The 24,922-nt window shown below is 40.2% G+C and overlaps 1 protein-coding gene across 1 annotated transcript in view; it reads left to right on the top strand.

Annotated features, from left to right (window-relative positions):
• SNTG2 (syntrophin gamma 2) overlaps positions 1–24,922 on the top strand; it is a 522,138-nt gene that overhangs the window by 477,895 nt on the left and 19,321 nt on the right. Inside the window, exon 15 of the mRNA XM_030555522.1 lies at positions 23,596–23,688. Within this exon, the coding sequence (XP_030411382.1) occupies positions 23,596–23,688 (93 nt within the window). The remainder of the gene's footprint in view (positions 1–23,595; positions 23,689–24,922) is intronic.

The raw sequence follows: 24,922 nt of genomic DNA, 5'->3' as shown, positions 1-24,922 counted from the left end.
CAATCAGTTTCACACATACAGAATGGGAAGAGACTGTCTAGGAAGGAGTATGGCAGAAAGAGATCTAGGTGTCATAGTAGACCACAAGCTTAATATGAGTCAACAGTGTGATACTGTTGCAAAAAAAGCAAACTTGATTCTGGGATGCATTAACAGGTGTGTTGTAAACAAGACACGAGAAGTCATTCTTCCGCTTTACTCTGCGCTGGTCAGGCCTCAGCTGGAGTATTGTGTCCAGTTCTGGGCACTGCATTTCAAGAAAGATGTGGAGAAACTGGAGAGGGTCCAGAGAAGAGCAACAAGAATGATTAAAGGTCTTGAGAACATGACCTATGAAGGAAGGCTGAAGGAATTGGGTTTGTTTAGTTTGGAAAAGAGAAGACTGAGAGGAGACATGATAGCAGTTTTCAGGTATCTAAAAGGGTGTCATCAGGAGGAGGGAGAAAACTTGTTCACCTTAGCCTCCAATGATAGAACAAGAAGCAATGGACTTAAACTGCAGCAAGGGAGATTTAGGTTGGACATTAGGAAAAAGTTCCTAACTGTCAGGGTAGTTAAACACTAGAATAGATTGCCTAGGGAAGTTGTGGAATCTCCATCTCTGGAGATATTTAAGAGTAGGTTAGATAAATGTCTATTAGGGATGGTCTAGACAATATTTGGTCCTGCCATGAGGGCAGGGGACTGGACTCGATGACCTCTCGAGGTCCCTTCCAGTCCTGGAGTCTATGAGTCTATGAGACGGTGCTGGGAAAAGGGGACTTCGAAGGGCTAAGGATCTGGCTCCTGAAGTCCAAAAGACGAATTCAGTCCTATAAAAGCTATTGCTTAAACAAGCAAGCAAACAACAACAAATCCAGAGGTGTTTCCTCTTCTGAGAAGGGCAAACTGGTTGCTTGGGAAAAGATGCTTTCCTCAAAGAATCTCTGAATCTAGTTATTTTAGATTTTTAAATCTGTACTTCATCATTGTTTTGCCTCTTGGGTTCACTCTGGCAAGCAGTTTAGTGACGGATAACTTTTAATGTGATATAACTGGAGGTGACTCATGCCACAACTTGACAATTGTATATGCAGTATGAATATATAGTGATGGGCTGTGCAAACATACTGGGTCAGAAGAGGTTAAAAGACAGAACTGGGCCCAGGTAGTCCAGCCCCTCCAGCCCTGCAGTGCATCATCCAACTGGATAAAGGGTTGAAAAGGGAGTATCCCAGCTCTGAAGAGAGGCAGGAGACTGAGATACCCTGAAGGCTTCTGACAATAGCACCAGTTTAGTTATTTTCTTTCTTTTCTTTCTATGTGTTGTTTGGGTAATGTTACAACACATAGAAATGTTTATGTAGTGCTGTTACTAAGGGCTCTACTGTCCATAAAAAAACACAATATCCCTCCCTCCAGCTTGATCGCAAATTGCGTAATGGGCCTAACAATTTAAATTATCAGGCCCGAAGGGGGGGCTGTGACAGTCTGCAGCGACCCCCTAACAGCTAGTAGCCTTATAATAGCTGGCAACCATTAAAAAAATTAAACACCTCACGGACACAGTAGCCTGAACTTTTAAACTGTCTTCCCTTATCGGTCTTGAGGCAGTTGAAGCTGGTCCTAAGCCAGTTTTTGCTGAGCAGATTGCAAAAATGCAGAGTTTGCTAACCATCAGTCAAATGCTAACATGACCGAAGCCTGTGTGTAAGTATGTATAAAAAATTCTTAGTTTTTGTATAAAGTTTTTTTTGTACTGAAGTACAAAACTCTCCTTTCTTCTGCAGAATAAAGCAACCTTTCTGTCACTGGCTCTCAGCTAGGCGAACCCGACATTTCGGTAACAGTCTCCCTCAGAGAATTGGAGTCATTTGCTGAGCCCAGTTGGGGCTTATGACCGAAGTCCCAAGGGGAACCAACTGAAGTCACTCAATTAGGATTAACTGCAAAGAATGGCTCAGGCAATCCCTGAAGCTGGTAGATATTCCAATAGATTTACCAAGCCAGCACAAAACAGCTTCTATAATACCTCACTGGTTAGCCAGAAGCCAACAACACAGTTTCCTTAAAGTAACCCAGCCTCAGGCCTCCACCCAGATACCTCAAGTATGATGAAGATTACTGAAAATTTTGTTCATCATATAAAAAAGTTGTATTAATCCCAAAGGATCGGACACATTACCTCCCAGGTTAATGAATACTCCCGATCGTATCCAAATACATACTTACAGCCAATTCTTATTAACTAAACTAAAATTTATTTAAAAAGAAAAGAGGGAGAGCATTGGTTAAAAGATCAGTATACATACAGACATGAGTCAATCTTGAGATTCAGATTCATAGCAGAGATAATAAGCTTTGTAGATGCAAAGAGTTCTTTAAGAAATAGTTCATAGGTTCTAGTCCAATGTTTATATTCCGGGCGGTCCAGCCAGGACTGGAATCTCAGTCCTTATGGTTTACGCTTCCTCTGCATGAAGCCTCAAGCAGATCTGAGATTAAAAGGATAGGGACTCAAACATCTTTATACAGTTTTAGGCCTTCTTGTGCTGCTTGTAGTCCTTTGGGGAGCAGTAGGCACTTCAAGCCAGAGGGTGCAGCAGCACCCACAGAACCCCTAGTTCTAGCATCTATGGGCCACCTAACCCACCATGGACCCTATTGCTTATAATACAGTTTATTTTAAATGGTATGTATTAATATATATATATATAGAGAGAGAGTATCTTATAAATATATGCGATAGCTATTACTGAGTCAATAATATTAGCAGGTGTCCAAATATTTCATTGTACCAATAGCTTTAGTAAGTAACTCTTTGCTCAGTTTTGGCTGGTACTCACAATTTCTGTGTGGTAATTCTGAAGACATGGTAGATTGCCATTTCCATTCCAAACAATCTCTTCTGTCATTTTAGGTAAGTGTATGTGTAAAGATATATAAGATTATCAGCCAGAAAACTTGTGCATTTGTATTATGTCCTAGACAGCTGGAAGAGGGATGTTGATGTGGGAAAATATATTATACTGATAGCCTCACTTGTCCACTGCTTTTGGAAAAAAGACTGACTTATATCAGAGCAATGGGAAATTGTCTTTAGGAAGATTTGTGCTTTGTTTTATATTGAGGATTCAGCATCAAGTCGATAGTTGACCTCACAGATGGGTATGACTTAAACTAAAAAGCTGGATAGTACCAACATTAGTGCTAAAAACAGAATGAAACTAATGCTTTTATTTTATTTTATTTTATTTTATTTTATTTTTTGCATTTGTGCGCATTGATTTGTTCCACAAAATGTCTTGAGAGCAGGCTTGAAAAATCATTGGGATTCTGGGAGATGTTGAGACTACACATGCTCACTATATAAATTCTTCCCACATAAATTCTTCAAGAAATTGTAGATCTTTCTGACCTACCACACAGTTGTCTTATTTATCAGCTGTGTGAAAAGCTGACAGTATATAACTAAAGTGGAGAATAACAAGGAAGAATCAAATGGCTCTGTAGCTATTTTTTTGATGATACATTTCTGCTGTGCTTATTTTTGAGTGTCAAAATCTGTTGTCCTGGAAAATTCTGGAGATCTCTAAGTGAAGGGACAATTATTGACTTCATGTGCAACAGTGTCTCCTTTGAATTCAACAAACTGCTGGACAAACATAGTAGAATGATGATCCTTCACCCATTCATTCATTCAAGCCAGTCTGAAGTCTCCAGCAAAGCAGTTCAATTGGTCCCTCACTGCAAGGCCCAAGATTCAATGTGGACCCATCCCTAAGTTCCATCCTGCTCTGCATATACATACAAACTTTCCCTAAGCTAGTATTTCATGCAATTGGTTCAGAGAAATGCAGCATTTCCTCAGGAGCAATGAGAAATATACAAGCCTTTCAGTCTCTAGCCTTTCAGTCCCTCTTTTACTATATAAACACCTGTAAAATTAGGTGCTAGCAAGCTCTCAGCTGGGATGGTCCTCTCCTCCAAAGCAGTCAACAGCAGCAAAAATGGTGTCTGAAATTTAGTATTACACACTAGTATCACTGGAAATGAAGAAGGGCTGCATATTTCAATGGCCAGCAAATCTTAAGTTGGCAACTACAGGACACATCTTAGCATTAGATTGTATACATACTTCCCTTTCCAAGTTTATAAACATTTTTTACAACTTTCTGACAGTTTTATACCTCTGATACTGAAGCCCCCGAAAGCTCCCTCCCAATTTTTATCAGCCTTGGTTCCTCCATAGTGCTCCTAAACATCGACTTGCCATATGCTTCTAATTGCCCTCTTTCAAACTGAGCTTTTTCATGGACTCATCCGAGAAATGCACCTTTCAGAATCTTATAAATACATCATTATTTCACTTATTTTTGGCAATTGTATTCTCACATAAATATTTTGAATAAAGGCATGCAAGTCAAAATGGCGGTTTGTGAAAAATTACTTTCTGATTTATTGTGCATTAACTTTTAAGATAAGGATTCCAAGACATGTAAATATATAACTCTGAACTCTTTTGGTCATATTTCTGATTAATTACTTAGTCCAGCTGAGCTAATTCATTCCCTTAAGCTCCAGGATAGTTTCTTGTTTTAAGTGCAGGACTGTGAAGTGTTTATAATGCTGAGAGCAAAGGTTACTGGGAACCTTCTCTTTTCATTTCATATAAAATATTACAGTGGTGGGGAGGAAATCTTAATGTAAATTTGGATATGTGTAAAATGCCCTTGGAAACTGCAGAAGATAATCTGTGCATCTTAAAAATATCTTCTGGCAATGGCAGCCATGCTAAGGATAGCAGGAATACAAGTGGTGTGTTGCTAATCTCTTTTTAAAAGACTACCACAAAATTATACTCTGAGAAGATTATGTTCAGGCTATCAGGTGCATATGATAGCAGAGAGTAGGGAGCCAGGCACTGTGGGATCCAATGAACTCAAAGAAAAACGATGACTTTCCTATAACCATAACCAAGGAGAGGAGGAAACAGCCCTTAGAAAGAGAACATAATTAACTGCACTTCGCTGAAATGTTTGTCTTGTAAGTATCGACAGTAGAGTGCAGGATAATTTGGACAGGTAGGGTATTAGACCTTTCAGACCTATGTCTCAATAGGGCCATTTTCACTTGGAGTTTTTTGAAATACCTATCACTTGTAATCCAAAAACAAAAAATTTGCTCTTCAGAACTGTTTTCAGGAGCCTCAGTCATCCTTTATATAGAAGAATTAACATTATCCAGACAGAGGGATGGGGTGAACTCCAGTCAGAATTTTAACAAGGGACTCAGTGAACCTGTGATGGGTTGGATCACAGAAACCCCCTTGGGAATTGCCAACCGATGTGCCAAATCTGCTTCTGCCCCTCTTTTCCTGCCCTGGCAGCTCGAGAATTCAACACCCTGTCTTGTTGAGCCAGACACACTCGTCTGCTCCAACACAGACCCAGGGTCTGAATTACTTCCCCACAACTGCAGATTTAACTGAAAGCAGCTTACAGAAGTGTTCTTGTCTTTAACACCCAGATGCCCAACTCCCATTGGGGTCTAAATCCAAATAAATCCATTTTACCCTGTATAAAGCTTATACAAGGTAAACTCAGAAATTGTTGACCTCTATAACACTGATAGAGAGATATGCACAGCTGTTTGCCCTCCCCTCTCAGTATTAATACATACTCTGGGTTAATTAATAAGTAAAAAGTGATTTTATTAAATACAGAAAGTAGGATTTAAGTGGTTCCAAGTAGTAACAGATAGAACAAAGTTAATTACCAAGCAAAATAAAATAAAACATGCAACTCTAAGCCTAATACAGTAATACAATTGAGTACAGATAAAAATCTCACCCTGAAAAATGTTTCAATAAGTCTCTTTCACAGACTGGACGCCTTCCTAGTCTGGGCACAATCCTTTTCCCCCGCACAGCCCTTGTTCCAGCTCAGGTGGTAGAGGAATTTTCATGATGGCTCCCCTCTTTGTTCTGTTCCACCCATTCACATATTTTTTGCATAAGGCGGGAATCCTTTGTCCTTCTGGGTTCCCACCTCCTTCTCAGTGGAAAGACACCAGGTTAAAGATGGATTCCAGGTCAGATGACATGATCACATGTCACTGTAAGGCTTCAGGAATACTTGCAAGTACTGTAAAACAGAGACATCTGCAGTCAATTGTTCTGGCTGTTGGGAATCATCAAGATTCCAAACCACAATTAGTGGCCCCCACTTTGCATAATTACAATAGGCCCTCAGAGTTATATTTCATATTTCTAGTTTCAGATACAAGGGTAGTACATTTATACAAATAAGATGATGACACTCAGTAGCTTATAAAATTTTAATGATACCTTACAAGAGACCTTTTGCATGAAGCATATTCCAGCTATATTAGCATATTTTCATAAAATCATATAGAGTGCAGCATCACAGAACCCTCATGAGTTTCCCTTAAGCACACACCTATGCAATATTCAAAATGTTCAAATTTGGCTTTGTATCTAGATTTGATGCTGTTTCCAGACTTCCTTACTGTTTGTTAACCCTCCGGGATGGATATTCCAGCACTCCCTACTCTCTCTATCTGTACTCCTTTCTTATGTTTTTCCCCTCCCTCTGCTTTGTTCAAAGTGAATTATCTGGTTGTCAGCTGAGTGTAGGATAGGATGGCAGAATAATATATGGAAATATACCTATCTCATAGAATGGGAAGGGACCTTAAAAGGTCCTCAAATCCAGCCTCTTGCCTTTCCTAGCAGGACCAAGTACTGATTTTTGCCCTAGATGCCCATGTGGCCCCCCTCAAGGATTGAACTTACAACACTGGGTTGAGCAGGCCAATGTTCAAACCTCTGAGCTATCCCCCCAGGTTTTGTGACCTGCGCAGAAGTCTTTAAATATCATGACAGAATGGCATCTTTCATTTCTGTATCTAGTAACATCAAGCCAAAGCAGAGGAAGATATGTCCATGATATAGGGGGTTATGGGAGTGCATCTCAGTGAATGGATGGAAACCACCAATTTGTGAGACAGTGGCAAGGACAATTCAACCAAAAGGAGGTTGCCCTTGAATTGAAAGTGGTTAGGATTGTGGTTTGTACTTGCTGTTTGATGCTAACAGAAGGATAAAAAAAAGTTCAGAAGCTCATGAATGTTGGGGTTTCACAGTGAGGGAGTTATCTTACAGAAAGGATACTTTGAAAGAATGTCTGGGCAAAAGCCTTCTCTTAGCATGTACATGAGAATCCTTGTAGTCAGTGTAAGGACTAGGAAGAGAGAATATTCTCTCTCTCAGTTGTCTAGAGCTTGGAGTTAAAACAATTACAGACACAAAAAAATAGGGTTAAATATCAAATCCAAGACATTTACTTCCTGCTTCTAGTTGTGTAGGAAATTCTGCGAGCCCCAGTAAATGTATATGCATGTTGTTTGAGAAATGATGGAGGAGTAAGGGTGAGAAATGAACTTTTCAGAGCTTCAGAGATTTTGTTTGTATGCAAGATGAAATGTAGGAATCCAAACATTCTGTTTTAAGCAGACCCATTCTCCCAGGCTGGCTTCCTCCAAAAAATATCTCGGCTACATCAACAAATACTTGTTCTGTATTTTTACAATAGTATAATAAAGTAGATTCTTGAAAATACCATATAAATGTTATATCCAGTGAGAGCTGTAGCAAAAAGTCATGAAGCAAATGAAACTGCTCCCTGCAGTACTGATGCAGTTGTATAACTTGATTTCATAAATCATTTATATTGTTTGGTCAAAAAAAGTTATTTGGTATAAGTTACTACATACTGTAAGTTAGATCCGATGTTGAGCTTTAGCTGAGTGCACGTAGAAAGCTTCATTAAGGCTGTCGCATTTTTATCCATTGTCTGCTGTATTTTTATTAATGATGATATAGTGTCCAAATGGATGGTAGAAGCTCCAAGACCTTTTTTTTTCTCTTTGATGCTATAACTCAACAGGTTGGCAGTTGTCACAGAATCCTATGATTCATGAAGATCAGAAGAATTAACCTCCCTAGTAAGCCTGAGAATGACAGTTAAGTTGTTGACCTCAGTATTTTTGTGTAATATCTCAAGTTGAGGGAGGGGAAATATCTCAACTGTAAAAAGCATGTTCCAGGATTTTCCAACATGAAAAAAAGAAAATTCCTCTGCTATCATTGATATATATATTGCAAATTATGAAAACAAACTAATTTTTTCAACAATAGTATACTTAATTTGTGGTATTTCACTTCACCCATGTAAATAATTAACAGAGGTGTGCAACTAATTAATAATGAATAATATGCAAATATGATGAATTCAATATCTCTTTCTTCTGATGGAATGAATACCTGTTTGCATATCTCTATTTCCTTGTGTGAATGTATCTGTTGTTTATTCAATGAATGTTTACACCTGTTTTTAGTCTATGGATTAACAGCAAAGTGTTTTCTGCAGGAGTATTCGATTCTTAGCATTCAACGTTTGAACTGGATTCAGGGCTGGCACTTCCATTTAGGCGACCTAGGCGGTCGCCTAGGGCACCAGGATTTGGGAGGGCGGCATTTTGCCGCCTTTGGCGGCAATTCAGTGGCCAGGGTCCTTCCGCGCTCTTGGTCGGCGGCGGCAATTCTGCGGCGGGTCCTTCACTCGCTCCGGGACCCACCGCCAAAGTGCCCCGAAGACCGGGAGCATGGAAGGACCCCCCCAGCCGCACATTGCCACCAACGACTGGGAACTCGGAAGGACCCCCGCCTAGGGCGCCAAAAACCCTGGCGCTGCTCCTGACTGGATTGGGTTGTAACAACTGGTTACATAAATTACATATTGTGTCTGATCTCTTACTGGCTGAGTGTGAAAGCATTTGTGGTGACAATATTTGTGCATACAGATTTAAACTTCAGTCTTTATAAATACTCCTACATGCTACTTGGAATTTGCTTTCCACAAATATTGTGCCAGTAAAACTTGATCATTTAAATGCCCAGGAGTGGCACCAATTCTATCAACCATCGTCCTTTTTGGCTGGCTTAGAGATACCATGTCCCTTGCCAATACCATGCTGTCTCCTTGCCCCCTTCAAATTATGTTCCCATCTGTGGTCATTAGGCATTTCTCATGGGCCTGGAAAGACCACAGATCTGAAGTAACACACCTTATGGTTTCCCCTTTGTATAAAATATTTTAATATTCATTGGAACAGGGACTGGATCCCTGGTCTCCGAGGTGAGTGTGCCAATGATGAGGCATTCTCATTCTCTCTCTGGCCCAGTGACTATGTATTTTATACCAAATGGAACAGTTTCAAAAAGGTTGAGAGATCTCCACCCCAGAACACGTAAGAGCCTGGGTTCAAGTCCCTGATTCAAATCACAGTGGGTATTTGAACCTGCATCTCGCACATCTCACCTGAGTGCACTAACCACTGGGATACTGGGTATAGGACAATCTTCCACCTTCTCTTTTGTGTGGATTAGGTGTGTTCCGGAAACAGAGATTGGCTCAAGCCCAAAAGGCGAACTAACAGGGTATTGCTTAGTTTATGAATCTCACTGGGACTTAGGTGCTGAGCAGCTTTGTGGTGTCAGGATTTAGGCAGCTTTACACATGCCCACTGGCAGAAATTTAGGTACTAAGGGACTCTTGGCAGTAGCTGAGTGTGGTTTTGTGAATGCCAGTGGTGCTTACAGATTAGATTTGAGGATTTAAGTATCTAACTGCCCCTTTAGTCGCCTAAGTCCCCCTGGTGAATCTAGCCCTAAGTACCTACATGAGAAACAGAAATTTGATAATTGAGAGCTCCTTTATCTAGCCAACAAAGATACAACAATATCCAATGGCTGGAAGCAGAAGCCAGAGATCTTACGGTAGAATTAAGGCACACATTTTTAAAAGTGAGAGTTATTAACCATTGGATCTGTTTACCAAAGGTTAGTGGATTCTCTATCACTTGCCATTTTTAAATCAAAATTGGATTATTTTTCTATAAAATATTCTCTAGTTCAAACAGAAATTAATTCAGGGAAGACCTGTGGCCCATGTCATGCAGGAGAGATGACTAGATTATCATAGTGGTCCCTTTTGGATTTATAATCTATGAATCAATTGTACTCCAACCCTTGTAGAGAAGAAAGCAACCAAGAAAATGAATAAAAATAGGGTTAACAGATGTATTGTGAAGTTTAGTGAATATCTTTAAAATACAAGGTATGTATAGTCGGACGAAATGTGCTATAAAGTTGCCAAGTATTATCATTATCTTTAAATTTGAAGCAGTTTTATATGAAGCAGAATTATGCATAGAACTCCTCTTAGTAACAGGAAGAGCATCATAAACTACTTTGAAAATTTTCTCCATACTCTCCATTGAAAAGCAAACCAAAAACCTACTATAAATTCAGGTGAGATAGTAAATAACAATCAGATTAGGTTAGATTTATAGAGTCATTAAAAGATAATTATCAGTTTGTTACCAGAAGCACCAGTTTAATTACACAATTAAATTTTAGATTGTTTTAATTATATACAGGAAGCTTACTATAATTCCAATTTACCTGGTCATTTTTAGATATATCATTGAAGCCTGATTCATTTTGAATCTAATGCAAAGAACAACAGCAAAATCTTGAGGACCCTATGAATTAACTGTAAATATGTTTGCAAAAACTTTGAATAATTCAGCCATTAATATACTGTGCTAAATTATAAGCTTCAGGTTATGTACCTCTTTACACTGTAAACAGGACTAGAATATCTCAATCTGAAAAGGATATTAAAGAAATGATAAAATATTATCTAAATGTGATATAATTTAGCTGTGCATATGTACATTTTATTCTTTTTGTGTAAAATAGAACACAAGCTGACATTTAACACATAATTCACAATGCAACACATTAATGTGTAGTGGAAGGACAGTAACAGTGCTAATAAAACCAGAATATAATTTTATGAGTATTAGCAAATTTTTTAAATCCTAGGTGGTCCAAATCAGAACCACAAATCCAAATACCTCTGAACTTTGGAAATGTTTGGATCGAGATCTGAATCTTCTGGTCTGCGTCTATTTTTATTATTATATTATGGGAGAGTTCTGTAGAATTGACTAGGAATTAAACCAATAGGATTCTAGAAGTTATTCATATTCATACATAGAGAATTATATCCCTGCTATAATGTAAAATTCTGTTGTCTGTCTGATTTAAAATCTCTAAAGAAGGTTGTTCTGTATTATATTTTCTAGGAATGTTCCATCTGAAAAAGAACCCTAAACCAAGCACCTTTGAAGTCTGGTAAAATACAGATTAGAACTAAGTGGCATGGCTGAGAATCATCTTTTGTTAAAATCTATACTTCCTTTTTCCCCAGAAGTTTAGTAAAAGCATCATTCCATTTAATGAGCAGATTAATCTCACACTGATATTTCCCATGCGAGTCTTCAGACATTTGCCCTATGCATGTACTCTCAGCTCTGTTTTCTTGCATTCTCTTAGACACTAGTCAGAGTTACTTGTCTACAAAAATCCAAATAATAGCGAATCAGCTAAATATCAGCCTGGTAAATCCACACGTATGTGTGTACCATTTGTTGAAATCATATGGAATGCTGCTGCACCATGTGAGGGCAAGTCTGTCTTTGGGTGGTACCAGAACAAAGGCCCACATAGTCTGACTTCCTCTGCTGTTAGACTGGCAATTCAGCAGCTGAGGTGAAATCCTGATACCATTGAAATCAACGCGAAGCTGCCATTGACTTCAATGAGGCCTCAGTTTCACCCTTAATCCTTTCTGTTGTTGCTTATTCCTGGATAAAGACTGGTAAATAATAGTGCGTCTGTCTCACATGTCACTTCATAAAATAGCAGAAAAGCTCATGATGTGATCCAATCCAGATATGTCTAAAACAGGCCAGATCTTCAGCTGGTTAAATCATTCCATTGACTAGAGTGATACTACACTGCTTTGTACCATCTGGGAATCTGCTTCACAGAGAGAGTGGAGACTGGGGTTCAAGTCTCTGCTTCAATGAATATTTAATTATTTCATGCAAAGTGGAACAATCTTTAATAAAGCATTTCTTTAAGTCTATCTAATCAGCCTGAACAGAGTTGCCATGGCCATGACATTGGAAAAGATATTTTGCACTTCCTCTGACACTCTGATACTCAGACTAACGGATTTCCAAATTTTTAAAGTGATGGCACCGTATACTTGCATATAGACAGATTTCACTGACCCTATTGCAAACAGCCTTGGTATAGCGAGAAACTTGGGCCCAATAATCACATCTGAATCAAAATGCCACCCACCCACATCAACAGGTGGGGGAAATTGATGGGGCTGGTAGTGAAAGGGGGACAGTCCCAGTAGCAAGGATGGCAGGCATTTGCCAAGGGACAATAGTAGCTCCTCCCCTGGGAGTCTCTGGCACCCTTGGCCAGCTGGGAGAAAGGGGTGCAGAGTGGCTATCATTTCCCAGCTCCTAGAGTTTAGCTCAGTGCAGGGGCCATGTGGAGCCTCTGCCCACCCTACCCACCTGAACTAGGAATGGGAACCCAGCCCGACAGATGCCTCGGGTGTGGCTGCCTGTTTAGGAGGTCAGAAAGGAATTTTTTCCTGTGGGCCAACTGGCAGAGGATCAGGGAGTTTTTGCCTTCCCCCCAGCCCCTTCAAGCCACAGTGGGTTAAGTAGGAACATGCTTAGTGGCCATGGGGAGGTGGTGTTTATTTGTTGCAACTTGTAGCCAGTTTCCAGTACAGTTAAAAGAAGAAAATGAACGTTTTCCCAGATGTAAAAGACCTGTGATTTGGGGATGGGCCTTGGGCTAATGTGATAAGGTGAGATGTTGTGGCCTTTGTGGGCCAAGGTCAAACCTTGTGCCATTGCAGGTCTAAATCCCCACCCTACAGCACCATACAACATTTAGGCCAGTGGTTAGAACACTTGCTTGGGGTGTGGGAGACCCAAGTTCAATTCCCCTCCCCCTTTCGTAGAGCAGGAGAAAGGATTCAAAGAAGGGTCTCCCACCATTCAGGAGAGCACTCTAACCACTGAGCTCTAAGATAGTCTGATATGGAACTCTCTTGTTGAGGCTGTTCCACTGTGGATAAATAATGAAATGGATATGTGGGTAGAGGGGTCAGGAAATGACTCTAGTTGTGTGGTTAGGGCACCCACCTGACTTAAGTGGGTTGCATCTGTGGAATGGAGAAAGAAAGATGTATTTATTAATTATACGCTTAATGTATGTTTATTAATACCATGTGTTTCCTTTCCATCATTACCCTTTTTAATATATTTTTTAAAATATTATGTCACATCAATGATTAGCAAGGAGTCAGACTTATTCAAAATGCATTATATGAAAAATAGAAATGTTAACATAAGAAAAATTCAAAAGGATGCATTAAAAGTCAAAAATACATGTACTTTGTATTCTAGCCCTTTGTAAGCTTCAAACTATGCAAAAAAAGTATCTCTTTGGGGCTTATTATATATGGAAGGACATTACTGAGCAAGATTCTACAGTCTCTTCACATCTAAGGACTTTAGTTCTAGATCCCTCCCACAATATTATATCCAGTGTGCTGTAATATTTCTTTGTCCTTTATATTGAATGTATACTCTTCTCTTCATCTCTGCTTCCTCCTTCTCAGAGATTTTATATGTTAAGTATGGGATTTTCAAACACAGTATTGGCCTAACTCTGTTCCTCAGTCAACAGGAGTTTTACTATTGCACTCCCCTCAGGCTTGAATGCAGGGGCTTTTTGTCTGGCCAGTGGGAAGAAAAAGGATCATCGCTCCTTTAAGCATTCCCCCTCTTTTGGGGTCATCTCCTGAGTCAGAGTTGGACTAGCCCATGGTCACCTTGGAAAGGAAAGATAGGGAACACATGTCCGAGTGGGGAGTGAATATATTTTTCACTGATGTTTGGGAGGGAATAATTAACTATCTGAGAGTACAGAGGAGGCAGCCAAGCTAATTGGGGGAAAGGAGAGAGGAGTGGCTGATGGCAGCCATTCCCAAGTAGGTAGAAAAGATTAAGGAGAGAACAGATCTGTACTGTACAATTTATTGGCAGGTATTTCCCAGATGAGTTGATAAAGTTGCATCCTAATTTGCCCACATCCTTTGCATCTTATCTTGTCTTCTTGTGTGGCTGGGGCAATGATTCCAATGGGAGCAGAGTTTGGTGAGGCCTGAATGCTTTAGAAAAACCTGCCGTGTGTGTGTACTGGCAAACAAATGAACAAAATAAGAAAATAACATTTTTATATGTTCTCTTTATTTAAGTATTGTCAGCTGCAAAAACCATTCAGTGCCCCATTAGTGATAAGACTCCATGGCCAGAAACTTCTGGTCCTTACTGTCAGCACAGAACACTCACTCGGCTCCTGTGCTAGCAGTGTTTGTCAGCTCTTCCTCCCATTTCTTCTGTACTTCAGATGAGTTTGCTTTAAAAATAAGAATAATAAAAAGAATTTATTTGGGACAGATACAAGTGTCTGTGTTACTATATACAAATATTCTCAGTTCAAACTGTCAGCCTTGGCCTCGTGATTAGATTTGGATAAGTAATTAATTTCTCTGAAAGAAAATTATAATTTAATCAAATTAAGTGATATTGTTAGTTCCCAATCCATCAGAGAATGGCACACAAGTCACTTTACACACACACGTAGTCCCATTGGATTCCACCGTGTTCCTCACATTCATAAAGTTCTTCACTTCCTCAGTTTTTTGCTGGATTAGGGCCTTTGCTAAAATGTTATATCTATTTCATTAACTTATTTCTCTTCAGCCCTTCCATTACCTCTACCATTGCGGAAAAGCATACATCTGCTAGATTTGTATTAGAGATACTTTTCAAGAGAAAGTTCTGAATGTTCCATTTAAAATCTTCAATTCCTCTTTTATTTTAATGTTGTGGATAAATTCTAATACATTCATTTGGGGGGACTTAAGACGTGACAGACAAACTGTGCAATATTTGCCATTGACTTTAATAGCAGTAGTTTTTAGCCCTCGGTTAATGTTTGCTCGATGTTTCAGAATTGTAAAGTGCTAACTGTTGTTGTTCTTTGTGGTTTGCAAAGCTCACTAATTTTTACAGGATATAAATCACCAGAATACGTTTATAATGGCCATTTTCCTGTGTATCAAAGAGATACTTTTTTTAATTGAGCAAATAAAAATTGTGTTGTCATGAAACAGGGCCAGCTCCAGGCCACAGCGCGCCAAGCGTGTGCTTGGGGCGGCATGCCAAGGGGGGTGCTCTGCTGGTTGCCGGGAGGGTGGCAGGCGGCTCCAGCGGAGCTCCCGCAGGCGCAGAAAGAGTCTCCTTGTATAAAAGTCCTTGTTCTACAACAAACCCGGATCAGTTAGAAAAGCTGAGAGGCGGTGGGGTGCTCCATGCTGCCACCCAAGCCTTCTGAAGGCTGTCATCTGCTTCCTGCTCAATCTGGATCTGTTCCCTTGAGGCTGGAGACACTAGTTTCTCCTTAGACTGTGGACTTGGGCTTGGTCCCTGTGGAAGCGATGTAGGTGATGGGGTTGTGTTCGTTGATGGTGAACCGCTTTCTGCTGGTGCACTATACGATAGTTCAGGCTCTGGCTGAGCCTCTTGGGTAGGGTTGACTGCTGCTTCTGCCAGTTCAGGCCCACTGGCACCCTCTGGCGTTGGGGTTGGAGATGGGTTTGCAAGCACTGGAGTCAGTGCTGGCAACGGTTCTGGTACTGGTTGCTTTTCCAGTTCCAGTTCTGGGACTGGATGCACAGTGGCTGCTGCAGTCGTTGGCAGGGAATCTGGGTCCACCACCTCTGTCGGGGCCTCTGGTAACACAGACGGGGCCCTTGTGGACGGCTCAGGAACAGGGATGGGTTTGGAAGCTTACCTGGCTTGGCTGCGTGTAACCATTCCCACCCTCTTGGCCCGCTTCACCTGGTTGGCCAAGTCTTCCCCCAGTAGCATGGGGATGGGATAATTGTCATAGACTGCAAAAATCCACATTCCTGACCAGCCTTTGTACTGGACAGGCAGTTCAGCTGTAGGCAAGTCTGCAGATTTTGACATGAATGGGTAAATTGTCACTTGGGCCTCTGGGTTGATGAACTTGGTGTCCGCTAAGGATTGGTGGATAGCTGACACTTGTGCCCCCGTGTCTCTCCACGCGATAACCTTCTTTCTGTCCACTCTCAAAGTTTCCCTTCGCTCCGAGGGTATTTGAGAGGCATCTGTGTCTGGGGATTTTTGGTGTGATGTTGGTGTAATGAACTGCACTCGGTTGGGGTTCTTGGGGCAGTTGGCCTTTATATGTCCCAGTTCATTAAATTTAAAGCATCACCCAGCTGACTGGTCACTGGGTCAAGGTGGGTTGCTGGAGACTGGTGAGGTGGGACAATAGGGAGTCTGGGGCTTTCCTTGGGTTGTAGATGGGGTCTTGGGTTGCCCTCAGTGATAGGGTTTATTGTTTGTTTGCCCCCTGTGATATTCGCTCCCCTTGCTAGTAGCTTTTTTCTTTTCTGCCACTTCCACCCATCTGGCTCCAATCTCCCCAGCCTCGGTTACAATTTTGGGCTTCCCATCTAGGATGTACCTTTCTATTTCCTCAGGAACACCCTCTGAGAACTGTTCCGTTTGCATCCGGAGGGACAGCTCATCCAGAGATTTAACATTTGCTGCTGATATCCAGGCATCCCAATTCTTTCCAATGTGGTAGATGTGTCGGGTAAATGACACCTCTGGCTTCCACCTTAGGGCTCTGAACTGCCGACGGGCATGCTCAGGTGTTAGCCCCATTCTGATTCTGACCTTGGTTTGAAAAAGTTCATAATCGTTCATGTGTTCCTTAGGCATTTTAGCCGCCACCTCTGCTAAGGGTCCACTGAGCTGTGGCCTCAGCTCTATCATGTACTGGTCTGCAGAAATGTTGTACCCATGGCAGGTCCTTTCAAAATTTTCTAAGAAGGTCTCAGTGTCATCACCTGCCTTGTAGGTGGGAAATTTCCTGGGATGAGGAACAGTACCTGGAGAAGGGTTGTTAGGGTTGGCTGTGTCATTCTGCTTAGCCTTTTCTAATTCCAAGGCCTGCTGGTGGACCTCCCTCTGGAGCTCCAGTGCCCTCTGGTGGTCAGCCTCTTTGGCTTTTTCTTCTCTTTCTCTCTCTTCCATTTCTTTTTCTTCCCTCTCTATTTCTCTCCTGTAGGCAGCCTCTTTGGCTTCTTGTTCCCTTTTGTGGGCCGCTTCTTCCTTGGCTATTTCTGCATTAATTAGTTCCATCCGTCTCCTATGTTCGTGGTCTCTCTTTATGGCTTCTAGCCTTGCCCGTTCCTGTTTAATGGCTTCCTTGGAACTCATTGTTCCTGCTTCCTTGTGCTGCTGCCCCCGCTGCAGCTTACTGACTGGAATGCTGCAGCTCAGGCTGCTTCCTCAGGGCTGCTTGGTTAGCAGAGATTTTCTAACTAGCTATACCCGAGAGAGGTAGAAAGGAAAAAAAAAAACAATTCACTTGCAAATGCTTTTGCTGGTTGGAGGTATGCTGGCTCACAGCTCGAGCCTCCTCTTAACAAAGACCCTTGTTAAAAAACACCTTTGCCCTCAGGCTGCTATCCGAGCTGCCAGAAAGGAGAGAGAAAAAAAACTCACTGGCTTTGGTTTTTAAATCCCAATCCTCTCAGCTTGCTTTCCAAGCAGCCAGAAAGGAGAGAAAAAAAATCCTACTGGCTTTTGCTCCTAGAAATCCTACCCGCTGCACACCATGTCAAGGTATTTTTCCCCAGTTTGAACTTTAGCGTCCAAAAGTGGGGACCTGCATGTACCCTTCTAAGCTTAATTTCTAGCTTAGACCTGATAGCACCGCCGCCAGCCAAAAATATAGTGTTTTGGCACACTTTCTGTTCCCCCAAAACCTTCCCTGGGGAACCCAAGACCCAAACCCTTTGGGTCTTAAAACAAAAAGAAATAAACCATTCCCCCTCCTTTCCCCCTCCCAGACTTTCCCCTCCCTGGGTTACCTGAGAGATTACACTGATCCAAACTCCTTGGATCTTAAAACAGAGAGGAATTAACCTTTCCTCCCCCTCCTTTCCCCCCACCAATCCCTGGTGAGTTCAGGCCCAATCCCCTCGGGTCTTAAACAAGGGGAAAAAATCAATCAGGTTCTTAAAAAAGAAAGCTTGTAATTAAAGAAAGAAAAAGTAAAAATTATCTCTGTAAAATCAAGATGGAAAATGTTTACAGGGTATTCAGATCATATAGACTAGAGGGACTTCCTCTCCCTTAGCCTGAGATTAAAAGTTACAGCAAACAGAGGTAAAACTCCTTCCAGCAAAATACACACTTGCAAGTTAAGAAAACAAACATAAGACTAATCTGCCTTTTATAGCTAGTACTTACTATTTTGAACATGAGAGACTGTTTCAGAAAGATTGGAGAAACCTGGTTGCAGGTCTGGCCCCTCTTAGCCCCAAGAACGAACAAAGAACAAAACAAACAGCACAAACAAAGACTTCCCTCCACCGAGATTTGAAAGTATCTTGTCCCCCAATTGGTCCTCTGGTCAGGTGTCAGCCAGGTTTACTGAGCTTCTTAACCATTTACAGGTAAAAGAGACATTAACCCTTAACTATCTGTTTATGACAGCAAGTGTGATAGCACAACCTCTTATTAGGGCTGCCAGACTCTTCTCATTATGAGATCCTATTTTTCAGCTAATTATAAATCTGCTAATTTTTTACTGTTTGGACTGAACTTGTCCATGCCTGGTGAATGCCTGAAGCTGTAATATTTTTGGAAGTTTCAACAAAATAGTTCATCTGTTTCCAAGAACAAGGCTAAGGAAAAATACATTGTTTTGGCCAAGTTTAAAATCTTGGTGACGTTTCATTTGAAATGTTTTCACACCCCTTAATGCTTCAGAGTGGCAACTTGAAATTTTGCAGGGGATGGTATTTATGTCCAGGGTGTACCTTTTGCCATCCTTATTAAAATTTCAGATTTGTCTGAGTTCTAAGCCTTTGAAAATTGAAGTTTGCACATAGTCAGTAAAGACTTAAGATTTTAAGACCTACAGTCCCCAGAGAGTCTGTCTTCCACGAGCATGTCTAGCCCAAGGCTGAGCAAGATGTGGCCTACAGGCTGTAGTTTGCCCACCTCTGCCTTATCTGAACCATGCTTTAAAGACAGAATTATTAATTTTCTCATGAGCTTCTTTAAAGCGCTCATCTCTTTAGTATCTGAATGCTTCAAAACTACTAGTTAATTTATTTTCACAACACCTCCATGAGATGGGGGGATATTATTGTCCCCATTTTACAAGTGGGAAACTGAGGTACAGAGAAATTAAAGTCAAAAGTATCCTCTAATTTTGGGTATCCTAGGACATGATTTTCCAGAATACTTTGTATGTTCAAAGCACAGCTCCCATTGATTTCTGTAGCAGCTTTGAGTGCTCAGTGCAAGACAGGACACAGGGTCTGAATTCAGTCTTCTAGTCTTCTGGAAAATGAGAAATGCAAAATTAGTGACCACCTGTGAAATGTTGAATTTAAGCAACTTGACTAGCATCACACAGGAACTCTATGGCAGAATCAGGGATAGAATCCAGTTCTTTAGGGCAGCATTCAAATGCCTCACCCATGGGACCATCCTTTCTCTTCCTAAATTCCCCTCCCTCCTTCACTACACATTTTCCAGTTTCTGCAACAAATGAGGCAGTGGCTCTACAGATAACAGCTTCCTTAACAACACAACCTGGATTTATTCCATTCTGTCCCAGTGTCTTGAGCACCTGTTTTAGGGTCTCACTCTCCAGGCCATTAAATTGAGAGTTACAAGACCTGCTTCTCTCCTGTGATACATTCCCTATAGCCTGAAGTCAGGTGTCCCACTCAGCCAGGCCTCCCTGCCTAAATCTTCTTCTGAGATTCACCATTAACCCACTTCATCCCCTTCTTCATCAGGTCCATCCTGTGCACTGAATTTTGGGTCCTGTGGGAAAAAATAGTATGTCATTGTAATGGTGTGGCTGCTTATGGAGCACTCCTTTGTGGTGATGGATTGCTTTTACAGGCAGAAGGTTCACATTGAGGAAAACACAACATTAAAATATTCCAGTGTGTCTGAAATTTGTTTTTAATGAGAAATCTTGAAATAAATTAGTTTGGGACAAGAGAAAAATTGCACTAACTTACACATGCATGCCCTGAGTTACATCTAATAAGCAGGTGTCAGAATGCAGTTCACAAAATGTTGTTTCATATAAACAAGGAAGATATTTTAATATAACCTATATGTTACAAGGTGGAGCATTCCTTGAGCACCCTCTTCAAGCAGGCTGGGGCATGACAAATAACTGCCTTAGTTTCCCTTTGGAATTGACCCATACAAAGGAATATTGTCTCTTGATGGCAAATTCAACCTCTTTTATTTATAAAGTGTCATAGTCCACAGATCCCTCTTAGTAAAAACAATTTCTTTCAAATCCCCAAAGTAAAACAAGATTATAACACAGCAGCTCTTCAATCCTTTTTAAGTGTGACCATTCCAGATCACCCACCAGAGTCATTGGTCATTCTGTCCCAGTGTCTTGAGCATCTGTTTCAGGGTCTCACTCTCCAGGCCATCAAATTGAGAGTTACAAGACCCGCTTCTCTCCTGTGATACATTCCCCATAGCCCGAAGTCAGGTGTCCCACTCAGCCAGGCCTCCCTGCCTAAATCTTCTCCTGAGATTCACCATTAACCCGCTTCATCCCCTTCTTCATCAGGGCCTCTGCACGAGCTTTCCTTTAACTTGGCAAGGGTTCCTCAGATCTGATCAGTCCTCATCATTAACCCTTTGCTCTTCCCAGTGGCTTTCTGCACCAGCTGGCTGCTGCTGCTGCTGCTTCTCTTCCTACTTCTCTCCCCTCCCACTCCGGTCTCTCCTTTCCCTCCTCAGGCAGCTCTTACCAACCTTCTCTGCTTCTCTGTCAGTGCTTTCAGGCAGCTCAGACTCAACTGGTCTCTCTTCCATCTCGGAGCCAGATGCCCTCCTTTAAGCCCAATTGGAGTGAGCTGACAAGTCACAGGTGTAGTGGCCTCTTTCACTTTAAAGGGCCAGTGACACCCGTGACACTATTTTTTCCTCCTCTGTCAATAACTCTCCTAGAAGTTCTCAAACTGTGGTCTGTGGAACATTGCTTAGACCTGCCAAGAGCTGGCTAGAGACATAGGCCCAGATCCACAAAGGTGTTTAGGCTTTAATTTCTATTGATTTCAGTAAAAGACAACTAAAAATAGACTAAATGGGTGCCTAATATTAAATTTCCATGTTGGCGATTGCTGTAGTCATCCAGAGGGATGTTGTGCAATCACAAACATAAAGGAAGGTTGTTGTCACAGTCATGACTGGAAAGGGATGGTGGTCTAGGCTTTGGTGAATGGGAGAGGAGGTGATCCTCTCAAGATCTCTGTTAATATGTGATCCACATCATGAAAGTGTTTAATAACCTCCAAACTAAGGCCTTTGAAGATCATTCAGATTCTAAGTCAGTGAGCATTTGCAATGTATAATCTTTCAGGTTAAACATCAACTTTCTCCCCTAATAGATATAGCTAAACTCCAAGTATTTCTGTTGAATGATGTTTTCTGGGACAAGACTATGTCATGTCTTTAATGAAGTTTGCTCCTGATTAGATCTATGACACTGTATTTATCAAACTGAAAAAGTGACATATTTTGTCTTTTTGGCTTTGTTTTGTATTTTAGTTTGCAAGTCATTTGCAAACCAGTTCTGTTAGGTGCATAACTCTTCAATATTCACCAAATATTTCAGGCTAATTCTTTGCGAACTGCTCACTTTTAGTATTCAGTAATTGGTTATGTATGTGCCATTTTTTTCAGCTTCCTGTTTTTAAAACATCTTTATAAAGTTAAGCAAGTGTTTATATGATTTGCTGAATCATGTCCTGGATGACAGAATCTTTTCAGTAGAAGAATAATGTAGAACAAATGGTGAATAACAATTCATGACATTTTATAATGAATATATGAAATTCTGGAGACTCGTAAACATGTTAATAATTTAATGGCAGTCACTAATATTCTTGCCAATAGTATGATCCACAGCAAATCAAAATCAAACTGCTTATTCACAAATCTTTTTTCCCATTACTCAACCAGCTCTAGTACTGATAGATGAATTACATCAACTGCAACCGTTAAAAACGTAGCTATATAAAATGTCAGTGTTGTAACTCAGTTGAAGTTCCTTTTATGTTAGACTATCACTAAGTTTGACAGAAATTTGTATTTTTATCATAACAATAAGATTTTTTTTTTAAATATTGGAATGAGAAACTTCAAAAGCAATAAATACTAAAATTCAGGAATATGTCAAAATGTCTATTTTTCAACATCTCAAGCTTTACTGCTTTTTAAAAAAAAAAAACCAAAAGGATCAACTTTCTACCTAGAGTTTTATTAATTTACTAATTTCCTACAAACCATTCGTTAAAACCTCTTTTTTGAGGTCTGGCATTTCAAAAAGATTATCCAGGTATAAAATATTAAATAAGTCTCTAAAGATGAGATGACATTGCTGCTTATGAGACATTAATATGAGAACCAGATATTGTTCCCTTGGAAAATCTCCAGCTTTTAGTAAATCAAGAGGCTATATTAAACATTTTGGAAAGCTCTATACAGTGAAGTCAGTGGGATTTTTGCTGTTGCTGTCAATGTGAAAACCTTCAAGCCCCTTTTAAAATTTATAGCTGAGAGTGCTGAAGACTGCCTGTCTTTACAGTCTGAATCCAGTTCACATGAAGACATAATTATATGTTAAATGTGCACACTGTGTATTTTGGTCAGTAACTGCAATACCAACGCTATTAGAGATATGGATAGAGGTAAATGTAAATGTGAATAGACTTTTAATTGTAAAACACTTTCATAAGTTTAACCTCAAACTCTTTTTAACCCCAAAAAGAGGTCAAAGAATTAACATTCATATTTCAGCAGCTGACAAGAGAGCAGTGCTAGTTAATTGGTTTAGTAATAACCATTGGTACTGTAGTGGCACCTTACCGTAGTTTTACAAGGTTCAATGAAATCTTGCAAAATCAAAAAGACTATTTTCAAAAGTTAAAGTAGACAGAGAGGTGAAGCAGGCAGATACTGATCTCATAGTTAGACAGTTGCCAGTGATTTGATTATGTACACAAAGTTTGTTAGAAACTATGTGAGAACCAATTATTATATAATAAATTTACCCTTTCGAGTCAGTTCTAAGTAGTCTTCCAAAATCTCTCTCAGAGAATTTTACAAATGGTTCTTTTTAGTTTGGATTGTTTAGTTTTTCATTTTGTAGTGAATAGGCATAGGTCAGATCAGGCCAGGTTCTAAAGAACTGTTTTAAAAAAAAAACAACCAGCCTAAGTGAACCAATCTCTGATAATATGGTGTAAATATATATTATTTTTACAGAATTTAATTTTTTATCAATAGACTGCTATAATTCTCTGCTATGGTTACAGGCTTGGTGTCTTGTCACAAACAGAAAATAAGATGTACTGTTATTGGATAAAAATAATAATAATAATAAAACTGTATTCTCAACATTAATATTTTTTCCAGTCTAAAACATATATGTGCAGCTGGCAAGGAGTAACTCTGTGTTTCACAGTTGACTTTGCCTTGGGATTCACCTGTTTTGACAGTAAAACAAAGGTAAGAGGAAAAGGAGCTAAAAACATAATCTGTTCTATTCTACCGTTAATGAGTTTGATTTTAATAATATTTTACAGTTTCCTAGCACTTTTGATCCCAAAGCATGTTACAAAGTCTGTTGATAGGGTCCCACAATGAAATGCACCCAGCTGTGGATTGGGAAGGGATAACCCACCTATACCATAAGCATGGAATGGGGCATTTTGGCCAAGGACACCAAGACAAATGATTATTTTTACAGGAAACAAACAAAAGAAAAGCCATTGGATTTTTAACCCAGATGTCAGTTTCTAAGGTTTCACCCGCCAAAAAAACACAAGATGGACAGCGGTTTACTGATCTTGAGAAAATGAAGTGATGTGTGATTTGAACCTATGTGTTTAGAACAGTAAACCATCCCTGTACCATAAGACAATTAAAAGACTGAATTGGGCTTAGCCCTATGTGGAGTTTCAAGAAGCAAGGAGAAGATGTAAGAAACCTTCCTTTGCCTTCTAGCTTTGCAAGACCCAGCAAAGTCTGGTCTTTGTGCTCTTTTGATGCTGGTGTTAGATTTCCTAATGTGGGTGGAGAAGGGAGAAGGCAGTGGCAGACCCTGTCTACTGAAGCTGCAGTAGTGGAGAGAAAGCCACTTTCTACATCTGCAGAGGATGCAAAGCCAGCAAAATGTTCCACAATTCAATTAAAATTTAATGCGAACCGTATTGCATTTTGTGAGCAAACTCCTGAGCTTAGATAAATTGGTGTAAGTCCTTTTACTTTAACAGAACTATGCTGATTTCCACCAGCTGAGGATCTGTGTTTTTAGCAACACAGTAACTCTGGCAATAAATAAATAAATAAACAAACAAACAAACTTTTAACCTTAACACTAACAGAGCTATATTTTTTTAAACATGTGTGAAGGAAGTTGATCAACTGTTTTGGATTTAGATGAAAGCAAAAATATGCCCTTCTTTGAAATATGAACCAAAGTATTTGTTTTTTAGAATATGTATCTGTAATTTGAAAGTGATTTTGCTTAATGACTTCATGACTAGGATCTGCTCTCATTGATGCTGGTATAAATCTGGAATAATTCCATAGCACATGCAGTATTATTTACTAGGGTATAAAATTTCAAGAGCTGTAAATTCACATTCTTCTTTCTTTCTTGCAAGAGTGTTGGTATTAATTACATTGCAATGGCCTTCACAAATACATTCTACATACCTTTCTTATTTCAGCAGTTTCA

Source organism: Gopherus evgoodei, chromosome 3 (assembly GCF_007399415.2).
Source record: "Gopherus evgoodei ecotype Sinaloan lineage chromosome 3, rGopEvg1_v1.p, whole genome shotgun sequence".
Taxonomy (NCBI): Eukaryota; Metazoa; Chordata; order Testudines; family Testudinidae; genus Gopherus; species Gopherus evgoodei.
This window is presented reverse-complemented; position numbering and strand designations above follow the sequence as displayed.